The following is a 14,770-nucleotide window of genomic DNA, read 5'->3' as shown; positions in this document are numbered from 1 at the left end:
CACCCAACCCACCCCACCCTTTCCTTTTCCACCTCCATTTCCTCAATGATCAGACTGCGCACACCACATCAACAACTTGGACCTGCCCCTGCTCCTGCTCCATTACTTAACCACTAATTGCACCAGGCCACCTTTGGGAGTCGGGAGCGCTGACCCCCACGTTTGCTGTCATGGTGTGAATTTTAACAAGGGTTCTCCTCAGGAGCTCAAGGGCTGAAATTTGCTCACTGCAGACGAGCACATATGCACCGTGTTCTGCTGCAGAAACACTTAGGTTTACATTTCTACCTGCTGTACTCTGATCTTTCTGCATTCACAGGGAAAGATAATGCCACAATTGCTGTGTTATTTGAAATGAAAAGAAGTGAACAATTTTGAGTGAACTTTAACACAGAAGCCGCTTTCGGCGTATTAAGAAAATGACACATCTGAGCTGTTGCACGTCAGAACAGGCTAGCAGCTGCAAGAAGCATGTAGCTTAACACCTGCACCCCTTAAAGTCAGTGAATTAAACGAACCTGAATCTAATTGTAAAGTGTAAGACTTCATTTTTTACAAATTGGTGTGAGACAGTGACATTTAAATGGACTGAAATTTTAAAAGAGACGGGGGAGGGGGGATTAGATGACACCAAAGAAGCCAGACATCAAAGTGTGTGAGAATCTACTGAGTGTTTTTTCTGTTTCTTTCACTGATGTCAGGACATGAAACAATTAGTAAATAAATCAGAGTTTCACTTGTCCATCTTGCTTTTTAGACTCCTTGAGAGCTCGACTACATAATCGTTGTCAGGTTTGGTGATTGTGTAACTTTGTCTCACCAGCTGCGTTATTTGTATCTGTCATAATGAACGGATTTCATAAGCTGAGAAACCGCAGATAGAAACATGATGAATCCAAACATCGAGATAACCATTGAAAAGGTGGACAGTCTTTATCAGTTCTGGATATTTTGAACCATATTTTTATTAAGAGTCTTGGTAGAGATGGGAAAGAGTCCTATGTTTGCGAGTGAGCGTTCACATCTCAATAACTCAAGATGGGTGTATGACGGCTCTGCTGGTCATGTGAGGGTTAAAAATCCTGTGCACTGGCAATACAACACTGTTCATTTAGATTACCTTGAACAGCGTACTTTGAATGGCATGAGCCATCCATGCTTGTTTTTGTTTTCAGGCGCATCTTCATCCCAAAGCACTAAGTTTTATGTTTCAGAAAAATCCAAATGTGCATTTGTAATGTGTTAATCTGAAAGCGGTAACATTCACACATTGAAGCTGGTATATGTTTGGGGAAAAAAGATGCTCTCGGGCACCTCAGTGGAGGTAATGAGGGAGGATGAGCACTGCTAATTTGGTCCATTTACCAAACAAAAAGCCACAAAAATCCGCATCGATGTTCTTTATCCTCCTCACTCCTTCTGCTAATGGTATCAGTTCTACGGCTCACACACTATCAAAGTGTGTGTGTCCTCAGCTCACTTAATTTTTTTTTTTCTCTGAGGAGAAACAAAGTTCCTAAATATTGTTTCAGCACGCTGTCAAAGCACAGCCTAAACATCCTTGAGGTTTAATGACTTGTTCCTGTTGTAGATCTGCATTTCACACCGCCCTGCTTATTAGTGATGAATCCATCCAGCTCTGTGTTTGGGCTCTCTTTCTGATGAACAGAGGGACATCGATCTCTTTGGCCTGGGACAGAGGAGAAAGAGAGTAGGTCATGTTTAATTAATTCAGAGCTTCTCCAGGCATCAACATGCTTTCACTAGTTATTCTTTTGATGCATTTTAAAGTCTGTATTTCAGAGCGCGCAATTAAAGGTGAACCCTGCTCGAGGGAGAATGCCAGTTTTTGCAGGCCCAATTAAAATTTGGAGGCAGTTACTGGAAGGGAAGGAAAATCAAGGTGCATGTGGCTGAGCCATGTTAGTTGTAGTGTGTGTCTGTGTGTGTGTGGGTGGGTGGATATGTGGTTGTGTGCACTCACTACAAAAGTGGTGTTATTGTAAAACATCTGAGAACTTACATGTTTGGTTCTATTCTCACAGGAAATGTGACACTTTGATTTCAAACCACTGTCTTGATTTATGCTCAGTGATTACAACGTTTTGAATGTGAAATTGCAAAGATGTAATCACGGGCATCAGAAATGCTGGATCTGTACACCATTACGCCAACCAGTCAACACAGTGACAAAATATGGCTAAATACAATGCAACAACCCTCCCTGAAGCTCCCAAGGCTTTGCAGGATGTTGACAGATTAATAATGAAACAGCAGTTATTTAGAAGATACTGAGAATACAGAGGAACAGTGGAGAAGTTGGTGGTGGTTTGAGGACATTTTTAGAGCCACCTTTAAAGTATAAAGCAGACTCGTGGAACAGTTTACTGTATGTACCTAGGGACTACGGATGTAAATTAGCATTTTACTACAATCCGGCATGTTTACATTGTGTATTTTATACTGTAGTTCATTAACATACATTGTCCCTATGAAATGCACAAATCCATAAATAAAAAATTGTGTTTTTAATAGCCAGAGGACAGATTTTTGGGGCAAATTGTTTAAGACTGCATAACTGCATAACTAGATGTCTTGTCCTCGTCGTCCCTCTCTATCCCATATTTCCTCTGCACCTTTTTACTAGTCTCTATCAAATAAATAAATCAATCAATTTTTGGATGGAGTATCGCTTTAACTTGGCCGCCATTCGAAGGTTACCCAAGGACACGTTCCACCAAAGCCATTCGTCACCTATATAAAATGAAGTGATAACATGTTATTATAAGTTTGGTTTCTTGATCCAATCACACTGTGATACGCACAGTGAGCTTGGTATTCACAGATTATTGTGCGCAGACCATAAAGGGTTGTATTAAAAACCTGTAACTGACAACATAAGTGTGTAATTACAGACAGGCATTTAATATCTATATATGTAGATTTGAGCTGAAAACGGCTAAAAAGCCCTGAATTTGCCTTTTGACACACCCTGTTCTCTTCCTGTTATTTGTCTTCTCGCTGTGATAACTGGGTTTATTTTGTCTTCATTCCAACAGTGCTCTAAATCAAGTCTTTTTATTTCTCTTTCATCAACTTTGCCCTTCCCAGAACACACTATATTATCCCACTTTATCTCACTCTTTCTTTCTCACTTTATCCTTATCTCCTGTTTCTCACTTTCCTTCCTCAGGCATGCTGTGTACTCCTTTTCTGGCCCCAGACCACTTGACAGACTGACCCTGGATATAGGGGGTGTTAACATAAGAATAACTTTCTGGGTGGGGGCAATGACGAAGGAGCACATGCATGAATGCAGTACTTGAGATGAAAGAAGGCAACGATATGGCTTACTTTATCAGACTACTATTGTAGTGTGGGCTATTGTTTTCCTGGAAATATCTTGATGCAGTGTTATTCTTTAACCATTTCTTTGTCATAAGAAAAATAAACTGTATGCCCTAAATTGGAAGATATGATCCTAAAGGAGTTGTCAGGTGGATTTTTCCCTTGAAATCCAACTAAAATTAAAAAAAAAAAAAATTAAAGAAATGGGTATTGGTCATTTGGTCAAATTGTTATAACCAGAAAGAGGAAATAGTAGTTTCTATTTTCCTGCGGTGATGCATACAGATGTTTTCTGACTAAAAGTGTCGGTCCTGTTATGTGATTGGTCCGGTATCGATGTGGGAGGCACAAAATATAGTTTGTGTTCTCAGAATTTGCATGAAACTGCATGTCATGATTTAAACCATGCAGTAACTGAGGTTGTGAATCTTCCTCCTTGTTGCAGTGAGTTTTGACAGTCTGGTTATGTGGCATGACCAAGACTGGACCTGTAAAAGAGACGCAGCTCACTCCAGATAGATGCTGGACAAACACAACACTGAGAGTGTGACAGTGTTGAAACAAAATGAACTAAAACTAATGTCTAGTGGGAATTGGTGCTAATGTTGGCAAGCTAGACTCACTCGCTTCCGCTCTCCGAGCAGAAGCTAGTAGTTTGTTGCGTCCTCCCAGATGTTGACTGTTGTAAATAGACGTCTTAAATTACCAATGGTACACAACCAACGCTATGTGTTATGATATATTTCTCCTAATGAGGGGGGACATTTGCTAATTTATTTGGTGGTACTTGAATTTCAATTAATCAGCTAATGAAACAATGGGCTCCCTTTTCTTATCTGTCCTCTCCGTCCCACTGTGATGAACAACCACTTTGTGCTTGTGCACAAACAACAGCAGTGAGGCCAGTGCCACTTCAACAGCCAGCGTGACAGAGGGAAGGCGTTTGATAAGATGCACTTCATTAGTGGGATATGTTATTACGGGTTATGTCATCACTGTCCTGTTCACCATCACACCGCAGTCGGTCCTGCTACGGTCAGAGAGGCAGTCAACTCTCCCTGACCTCTCACATAACAATGAATGGAGTCTCCCTGTGGTTCCCTGACAGCAGTTTGTTTGTGTGTGTATCATATGTGTGATTGTGTGATTGTGCTCCAGTGTGTACTTGAGGGATAGTGTTTACTGTATGGTGAATAAGGGTCTTAATTAAGATTCTTTTTACATGGAGACAAAATAAATGGGGTAGAAGCCGAAGATCTGGCTCTTTATGTTGTTTTAGATGTTAATTAGCAGGCGTTAATGTTACAGGCAGCAAAACAAATCACACCATATCTTTCTAATATAATACAGCTTTTTATGTTATGAATGAAAAGACTGTCAGCAATGATTTGAAAGAGCTGAACCTTCACAACATCCCCCGAATGAAGTACCTCCATTTCTTATCTCAACCTCTTGATGAGTCACAAACAGATACGTTCTGCCGTTTATTGCTGTCTGTTACAAGCCTTTAGAAGCAGGTTGCAGCACTTATATAAACCATACACCTGAGTGTGCTTAAAGTCTCTGTAATTTTCACATGTGGATTCAGTAATTCTGCACAAAAGTTCACAAAGTTCAACAGAGGGAAGGTGTTTCAGCAGTGCATTAAGACTAATTCATAACTAATGGACAATTTTGCTTTTCACTTACCTGAAAAGCAGTTCTCAGCAGCAGTTCTTACCTGAAGTTCTCAGACGTGAAACAAGGGGACCACTGTGTATAGAGAAATCAGTGTTTTAATGATTTTTTTTATTTTTTTTTTATTTAGTCCATAAAATGTCAGAAAGAGCAACAATACAGAACAACAAATAAACAATAAAGAAAATACATATTATATATATATACAACCCTACACATAAAGGTTCAGGGATGTGGATGAGTCGCCTTCTGCTTGTAGAATAAATGCAAAAAATAAACATGCATGGAGGTGATGAAATGCTGCTTTGCCTGCAGAGAGAGGTTGTTTTGAATATGTGTATAATCTCTCTATTAGGAGTAAAATCAATAATAATATCAGTCATGTCTAAGGCCATTCTCATGTCCTGTATCCCACTGTTCCGGATTAGAAAAGCATTGAACCGGGGATTAGCAGAGGAAAGAATAAAGCCTTCCTTGGCCAACAGCGGAGGGAGGCAGGGGCTAATGGATCAAGACCCTTTGAGTGCTTGTGTATGCACCCACCCACACACACATACACACACACACACACATACTCTTTCACATTGATTCAGCTGCTCATCCTAAAGCTACTTAACCCTGTGTAAGAGCTGACATTGTGTAGGCAGTTCTCCAGGAACTATCCAGTTGTAGCAGTAACAATTGAAGGTGACAGACTTTGCCCTCTGACCTCCGGGCCACTGTATCCAGTCTTAACTTGGTGTGTGACTTGGAGGAATCCCTCTGCTGCCGGCAGCATGAGGAAAAGCCTCTGTTTCATGTGACTAAGGGTCATGTAATGCTAGATGGAATGTGAGACTCACTCACATGGGAGACTTAGTGGAGTTGACAGCATAACGCAGTGTAGACACAACATGTGGTGGAGCGTTTAGGGAAGCTCCCGTTTAGTCACTCAGATAGATATCTTTGGAACAACTTGAGAAACGTATTTAAGACAAACTCCGTGATCTCTGTCGAGGTCTGGCGCACACTCAAACCTGAGACGCTGCCATGCCTCGTCGGGCTCGGGATGTGGTGCTGCCTTGGGTTAGGTTTGGGTTGCGTTCGGGTTTGTTAATTTTCCAATGGAATACGTTGAGAAATTTCTCTCTCTTAGTGTGGCAGTCATCTGCATCTGTGCATGTCATGTGTTGTAGGTAGTTACACAATGAAAGAGACACAGTGTACCCTAAGCTTTGCATCAGCTTTGTGAGCTAATGGTTGGCAAGAGCCGAATATAAAGCAAGAATCTGGGTCTTGCGTTGGGTTTGGGTCTCAAATTCGCAGCTTTCAGTCATATTCATTGGGTCAGGTAATAAAGCCTGGCAAGCCTTTAGTCTTATCATGAAGCTTTTGCAGAGCTTTAGATCTCAATGAGAGAATCCATCAGCCCTGCTACGAAAGCCGAAACCGAAATCTGAAAATCAAGTTAAAAGTTGAACATAATACAGTGCTGAAGCGGGAATATCTTACTTTGACTGAACACTTGATTCCTCTGATATTTGTGTGATGCACCCTGCAAAGGCCTGGATCAAAGAGTTGTGTGTTGAGTCGTGCACTTGGTACAAATAAGTCGCAATTTGGTACAATTTGCAAAGGGTTTTTAGACCCTCTTAGAGTAAATGTTGCTTTCATATTAAATCATGGGAGACATTTTGTTGACAAAACCTTGATAAATGCATGATTTAGAAAAAAAAAAGATTTATTAAAGTAAGAAACAGCTTTTTGCTTTCACATCACAGACGTGACTATTTTCATTACTGATCAATTTGGTTCAGAACATGTCAGAATGTAGTGAAAGTGCTCGTCACAATTTCCCTTTTCCTAAGTTTCTATCCTCGTATATCTTGTTTTTTTTTTTCAACCAACAATCCAAAAGTAAAAGATAATCAGTTTAATATCATAGAGGACTTTGAGAAGTCAGAACCAGTACTTTTTTGGACTTCTACTTAAAAAACAACATGATTAAGGACAGTTGTCGATTCATTTTATGCCTGACTGATGAATTATTTCAGTTCCACAGACACTGTAATCTAACTTTCTTCTTTGTTCTCTTGTAGACTGGATAGATGTGTATAAGAGACAGCTTCCATATCTTGCAGCTTCACACCAAGCTACAGAACACCCAACCTCAAAGGGGGTCAGCTCCTTTTGGAGACCCCCCCTCCTACCTCCCAAGCCCCCTGGGACGGGACCCTGTCATGTTTCACTGACTGACCCTTCCCAACCGGCGAATGACAAGTGTGCATCCGAGGGTGGGGCTTGCCTCAGTCTCTCATAATTGGCTGCTGGATGGAATTAAGGTGAATGGAACACATGCCCAAGGAGCAGGACCCTAACCCATCAGAGGGAGAAGAGAAACGGTGAGTTAATCATTGCTGTCTTTATATCTTGATCTCCTATCTTAATCCCCTGCTGCTTCTTCGGCTTTCAGTCATTGTTCCATGTTGGTGAGGGTAATGTTGTGAAACCCGTTTACTTGTCTTTCCTGATGTAAACCCCTTTGTCTGTCATTATGTAATGCTGTTATGGAGGAGGTTTTCTGAGGACATCCAAAGGAAATCTTTATTTTTCAGTCTGTCTTATCGTCTAAATCTTTCTCATGGCGCTCTGTTTTCACAAGTTAAACAACATAGCTGCCTTTTTTCTTTTTTTTCTTTTTTTTGACTTCCAGTTGCTTTTTTCCTCTCGTCTGACTTGTTTTCAGAGAACTTGGGCCCACAGCTACATCTGACCCCAACGGCACTCCTCCCCTTACTCCTTCATTTCTTGAGAAGCAGAGCCGCCCAAACACAAACAAACACGGTGCTGTTTAAGCCCCTTCTCATAAATGAAAACATAATATTAGTGGAATGGAGCCTCGCTCGTAGTGCTGCTGCAAGAGGAAGGGGCCCTCTGTGTGGAAGAGGCCTCTGGGTAAAAGGGAAGGGTAATCAGTCTATATCAGTCTGCTTTGGCTTCAAGAGAGGAGTTCAGTTAATTTGCAAAATGCTATTCCTTTAAATTAAAAAGTTAAATTATTGAATTGATCTCTGTCTGAGAATGATTAAAGTTGTAATCCTGATGACTCCTATTGAAGTGTGTTTGGAAGCTGCTGTGCAGGAAGCTTCTGTTTAATCACATCATGTTGTCATCATGCTGATAAGCTGGCGATGAAGTAAATGTTATGTATATTGCTGTAACAAACATGTTGTATTTACTACTCTCAGACTAAGAAGGAACATATGAAGACACTAGTTACAGGCCGTTAGCCTTCTCACTCTTCTTTTCTGTCTCCAGAATTAAATTAATCTAATACTGACAATAACAATAATATGAGCTTATGTTCTTTCATTAGCATGTGGAGGGAGTAGCTGGCAGCCCAGAATGCAGCATCACATTCCTCTTCCCCTTCATGTCTTGTATTACAAGCTTGTGTTAAGAAAGTCAATCCGGAGCCTCGATGGATTCCTCAGCTAACACGGACACCTGTCAGGAGATTAACAGCTCTGCCGCCGGGGGACGGAGACAGTTGGTGCAGTCATGGATGTAGGAGTGAATGCACAGGCCTGTTTCGTTTGACATGTTTGGGGTGGAAGTATTCTGCGTATCCCTGCTGGTGTGCCAACACCTGTACCAAGAGCTGGCTGCAGCGTTTTGCACCTCAGGGATAATTAAAAGCACAAAGCACTGAGCTCTCATGGGCTTCATACTGGAGCAGTTGCTACATAGAGTGGATATCAGTGTGGGTGCGTGTGTGTGTCTGGCATGATAGTGGATTTTATTAAATCACTGCCCCACCCCTCTGCACGTTGTCAGCCTGTTGTTTTGAACTGGTCTGGCTCTTTGAAGTGATGCTATGGTTACCAGCATGCAGACAGAGAAAAGAACACTCTGGGCCTATGGATTGAAGATTGTTTGATACGTGCTCAGCCATTTCTTCTTTGACATAAATGTGAAACATTCTGTGGACCGTAATGAAATATTTGACATGCTGGATTTAATTTCAGGCAATCACTTTATTTGAGGTTTCTGAGCTGATAACACAAGAAAAATTTGGCTACTTTGTACCAGTTTTCTTCATTGAAGCCACTCGTACTGTGGCTTAATGGCTCATTGAGATGCATAAATTGTTGTACAGTTTATGTCACGCCGGATTTAGTTAAAACATGGATCTGTAGTTGCAACACTTCTCTTAACTTGTCACCACAGCTGATGCAAGGCTGCTTGCACCGTGTTGCATTAACAGTGGCAAAGGCTTGCACCATAGTGTTGTGTGTGGCTTGTCGTATGCAGGAATCTTTGTGGCTGACGTGCTTCAAGAGGCCTGTTTTTCTCCTCTGTAGTCGGAGGATCTGAATCTCAGAGCCTCCAGTCCGACGCGTATGAGAGCAGATCACAGTTAATTGTTTGTTCGCGTTTCCTCTCGCTGCTCTACAGATAAACTCAGCGAAATTAAGTAATCCTAATGACTTAATTACTTAACAAATCAGATGGAGGCACTAAGATGGATCGGGTGCCACATCTGCATGTAAATGTTATTTCTTCTTTAATCCCACTTCCTCCTTTTACCTGTTGCTCAGATGAATTTCATATTCACCGCAGGTACGAGCTGTTTTCTCCCAGCTGTAAATAGCATGAGGAGGGTGGTGATAACTCTGCTGTATTCATGTCAGGAAACACACTAATCTGTGCATCTAGAGGGAGGAAGATCAACCTACCCAAACAGACATTGCTGCCTTTAATGTATACCAAGGCCCCTGCTTCCCTGTCATGCCACAGTACGGTATGTCTGTAGTGAAGCTGAAAACGTAAACAAGATTCAGCTTTTCCTTCCCCTGGACGAGGATGTCCTGTCATGCCCGGGTCATGCCCGGGTTATTTTCTCTCTTGCTATTGGTTTTATGGCTTGTTATGTCACTGGTTCCGTGTCTTCTGGGGATTTGAATATTAAGTTTTAAGGCTTTAAAACTCAGTGAATCATATCATGTTGAATAGACTGGGCGTAATATTTTTGTCAGAAGACGTTTGGTTAATATGAGCTTTATGCAGGATATGGGTGTGTCCACACAGAATGTGTGGTGTATATATATAAATATAGAACAGCATATGAAATTAATTGCCCTCTCAGCAATAGATCATTAGAGAGAGGCAGCCATTTACAGCCAGGTAAGTGAGAGTGTGCTTCAGTGAGTCAGTCAGCATGCACCTCTACTAATCAGTGATTGAGTTCAGTTAATTATTGTTCCTAGAGAAGTTCCCCTGCAGCAATCTGTGTAAACTGTGACATTTTCAAGCCGACATTCACAGAAACTGTTTCAAGGAAAAAAGAAAAAATAACTGGTTTCTGCCCAGTGAAAAAGCAGAAGGTGGCCATACTTCATACATAATGCTTCATTTGAGCCATTATATTATGATCCCAGGTGGATAATAGCTGTGAATGGATAACACATTGCTTGTGTGACTCACTGGTCCACTACATTTGTATTTTCCTTTTAAAATAACTCCCATAAACGGGTAAAGCTCCTGGTAGTCTGGTTCAAGATCATGAACTGGCTTCATGCAGATTACAAACTGGAAAATTTCCAGTTCATCAGTGCTTTGTTTTGGTTGTGATTTGACTGGCAGTGTTGACTTATTAACAAGTGCAAATACAATGCAGAGAAATCACATTATGCAAATCTGCTGGCATAGATTCAGAGGCACCTGCTGCTGCAGACATTTGATAGTTAATCTAAGATAGAGGAAAATCTATCAGCCAAATTGTTTTTTTTCCCCCATTTTTTTATCCAATCAAAATTAATTATTTCAATATATTTACAAAGTTTGACCAATTCATTTCATTTGCATTGTCAAAATGGCATTTGAAACACCATGTATGCGGTTTGATTATTGTTGTGAATAGTGAATATGATGGGATTTATAGATGAAAAGTCCACATCAGATGCACATTTGAGATGTGAAGTAAATCCAGCCAAATGCAGAGTAAATGTAGCTGTTTCCTGTATCGTACAGGATGTATCAAGCTGTATATATTTGAGGTTTTAGCTCCATCTTTATTATTGGTCATATGTGGGTTACAATACACTTGCGTTTGGACAGAGGGAGTTGTCTTGCTTTCACTTGGAGGCATGTTATATCCCCTTCCAGCTCGGTCTGTAATTTAGACAGTGGTGGGGCACATGAGTGAACAAAGTGTCCATTAGCACTGGATGTATAGTACGGGGCAGACCCAGCTGAAGGCGTGCATGCATGCTGAACAATAGGCTACAGTTGCACTCTAAACATAGGACAGGGGGCCTTATTCAGACACTGTTATGGATATAATTCTCTGGACTATTCCGAGTGCATCTGCATTGTTCTTTTCTGGTTAAAGAGCATGAGCTTCAAAGCAGGTGTTTCTCAGTCTTAAAGTCAGTTCACCCACATTATAACCAAAAACATATCGTCTCACTTATGTCTAGTGGTATCTGGCCATGCAAATGGTTTTGGTTTAATTTGAAATATCCATCTCTTGAGATTTCTGCCTCTATCCCAATACAATGGAAGTGACTGGAAATCTTATTTGGGGTGCTCACAGAAATGAAAAATGACATTTAAAAAATTTTACAGCAGCATCTCTTTCCAGACACAGTGTCCCTGTTACACTAGATAATCCGCAGAACTTGCTGTCAACAGGGTTTTTATGTGGACTTTTTCTTCAGTAGAGTGCCTCTGAAAACTGATCATTGTGTCTTCTCTCTAAACGAGACATTGTTTCTGGAAAGACTCATTGCTGTTGAATTTACATTGTTTTGAGAAACACAAGCAAACAGACAGGGCAGGATAAATAAAGTATTCAGAGACTGTCTAACACATTGTTGGTTTTGATCTTTTTATCAGATTTGTTGTGCACAAGAAAGGTTTAGAATAACACTAACTTTTTTATTTAAGTGTGGCAGCTTAAGGGGATCTTTAAGGACATATAGCTCTCACTCAGTATGGATCGCGGTTTTGCTTCGCTCCTCCGCATCTTTTGCAGTCATGCGTGCTGATTTAGCCTTAAAGAAACGTCTTAAAATAGTCAAGTCTCATGAGAGTGCTCAGTTACCTGGCAGCCCAGCAATTACCTGTTAGACGCACTCCAAAGTCGCCGTCAAAGTAACAGTTTAAGTCAGAGCTGGCTGTGCTCCAATCAGGGTAAAGTGGGTGGTACCAGCAGCAGAGCAAAGAAGTCCCACAGAATTGGGGGGGGGGGGGGGGGGGGGAGTGTGTTTGAGTGGATCAACAGGCTGAACATACTATGGCACAACTAGCAGAGACATCAGGATGTAGGACAGTGAGAAAATGGAGTCCATACATGAAGACTGTGTAGCAGCTCATCAGCTACATCTGCAATTTCAACTAGCGCTGCTCCTCTGCCATGCATATTTTACAGTCCCACTGCGTCCTCAGGTCAGCACTCTAGGCCTAGGTCTCATCTTTTTGGCTCATGTTGTTGATTCTCCTGTTCTGTATTTGTTTCGGGCTTGCAACATGTGTGTAGTTGTGCAACATGTGCACATATTCTGCAAATCTATTCGTCCATAGGACGGAAAAATTCTTGCTCTTACACATCAACTGAAGTTTTAAACCACGTCTGTGCTGGAGCAGGATCAGGTTGCCGAGGCACAGTGTGTGGAACCGTGCATATTTGGAGGTGTGTTGCAATCCGTGTCCCATCAGAGTATTAAGAGCTGGAAATTGAAAAGCGTTCTGTGGTATGCCTGCGCAGCGCACAGCGCCGTGCCCCAACATGCAAAAACTCACATTCCATCAAAAAATACTCAATTATGCATGATGTTTTCATCTCCAAACAGGAGTCCATGTATTTGTGCCACACCTTCACCGGCTGTGTCTGAAATCCTGTCAGGCTGACTGCTGTTTGTTTCAATGTTGTTTTATTGCCAAGAGACAAGATGTTAATTATTGTTTCAGGTGCAGCCTCCTACAGAAAATCTTTTGCACTGAACCATATGTTTTTAAATTGTGTTTTACTGTGGTTGTTTTTGGTTTCTTTCCAGTTTCATTGCTTCCTAGGGCCACTTGACTCCTTCTCTCTAACTCCTTCACTAAGAGCTCTTAGAATGGTAAACAGCTCTTCCAAGGCCTTGCCAAGAGTGCTAAGCTCTTCTTTTAGCTGCGAAGGTGCTAATATTTTCATTAGTGCTATTTTGGGATCATTCAGATCCTAATAGTGGGTTAGGGCTGGAGCTTATTAAAGGAGCTGGTGATTTGTATTATCATTTCATTATCATATCATTGCTGTGCCGATTCTCTGGCGCGTCTGTGCTGTCACGTCTCTAATGCGTGCTTGAAAACAAAATACTGCGCAAAACACCCCCTAAGAAGAGGGAAAACAAAAGCTTTCTAACACTTCGCAGGTTGTGACATCTTAGATTATCAAGGACTTGTTGTTGGGATGCAGGATCGCAGCACAGAGATGCAGAGAAGGTGTAGTTGTCACAGGAGTGACAGAGACCTGAATAAAGAGTAGCTGTTTTTATCCTGTTTGCTTATATTTCCATCTATAACAACACGCTGCCGCATGGGAGGACTGAACTGTCACGTAGCTGACAATTTGATGGTTGCTGCCTGCAGCAGCTGTGTGGAGTGATGGGGAAGCTATAGCAAGCAGAAGGAGAGACATTTACCTTTGAATGGCAGTGAAAACTCACCTTGTCTCTCTGCTGCTGTAGGAGCTGTACTTTTCTTTCTTCTTTTTTTTTGCCCACAGTGAATGGAAAGCGCCCTCCATGTTTAAAGACTTTGCAGATCATCTTAAGCTGTTACACTGTGAAATATGCACATTGCAGCCTTTGCTTTTATTGTGTGCCAATAGGTGTTGCTTCACATATGACTCCTGTAGACAATTCCCATTCTCCTCCCACATCCCAGCATGACAGGAACATTATATCCACATCCACGAGTTGGGCTACAGATAAGTCAAAGATACAGACACAACAATCATGATAAATCAAGCTTTAACTCAATAGGCTATTTAAGAGCTTAATTTAATGCCCTGTTAAGCCATCAGATGTATTCTGAAAAGGGCAAAGGGAACCATAACTGAGAACGAGACAGTGCTATTATTGAAGCCAGGGTAGAATGTGAAGGGCTGTTGGCATTTAGGCTCAATTACAGCAACTCCCTGAACTTAACAGCCAGTTATATTGTTGTATTTCTCAGGGGCCGACAGCGTTTGCTGGTGTGAAAAAATGAAAAACAGGCTGACTCACAAAAGAAGTAAGAAACCTTTGGGACATTTACAGGCAGTGACTGGTATTGGACCTGTGGACCCTTAAATGGAAAACAGAAGAGTCACTTAGCTTATAATCTCTGCATGAGGCACAGACACTTTAGGAAAAATATGTAAATGAGCCCATGTTTTGGTAAAAGTCTTTGCCAGGATGTGTTTCTTTGTAAGAAAGAAATACTATACATAGTGTCCTGATGTATGAAAGGAAACAAGGTGGAGTTAAAGGGAGTTTTTTGCATCTCAAGATTTAAAGAAACTATCCGAACAGTTAAATACTTTGTTTATATACTGTATATAGGCCACAAATTTTTCTCAAAGGGCTTTATAGTCTGTGTAACATACGACTCCCTCAATGCTCAGTACCTTCAGATAACTAACAACTCCGCAAAGAAACCCTTAAATAGGACAAAAGGTCAGACTTCAGGAAGAGCACCAGAGGAGGGATCCTTCCTCCAGATAATAAAAGAACGT

General features: G+C 41.3%; 1 protein-coding gene across 1 annotated transcript in view; it reads left to right on the top strand.

The window, feature by feature from the left end:
* Window positions 1-7,132: 7,132 nt before the first annotated feature.
* Window positions 7,133-14,770, top strand: part of LOC111655389 (thyroid hormone receptor alpha-B) — a 32,094-nt gene continuing 24,456 nt past the window's right edge. The window contains exon 1 of the mRNA XM_023406757.2: window positions 7,133-7,406. Within this exon, the coding sequence (XP_023262525.1) occupies window positions 7,351-7,406 (56 nt within the window). The 5' untranslated portion in view covers window positions 7,133-7,350. The remainder of the gene's footprint in view (window positions 7,407-14,770) is intronic.

This window comes from Seriola lalandi, unplaced genomic scaffold (genome assembly GCF_002814215.2).
Source record: "Seriola lalandi dorsalis isolate HSWRI2012SDOR001 ecotype SW California unplaced genomic scaffold, Sedor1 jcf7180002054317, whole genome shotgun sequence".
NCBI lineage: Eukaryota > Metazoa > Chordata > Actinopteri > Carangiformes > Carangidae > Seriola > Seriola lalandi.
The sequence above is the reverse complement of the archived record's forward strand: the minus strand, read 5'-3'. Positions and strand labels throughout refer to the sequence as shown.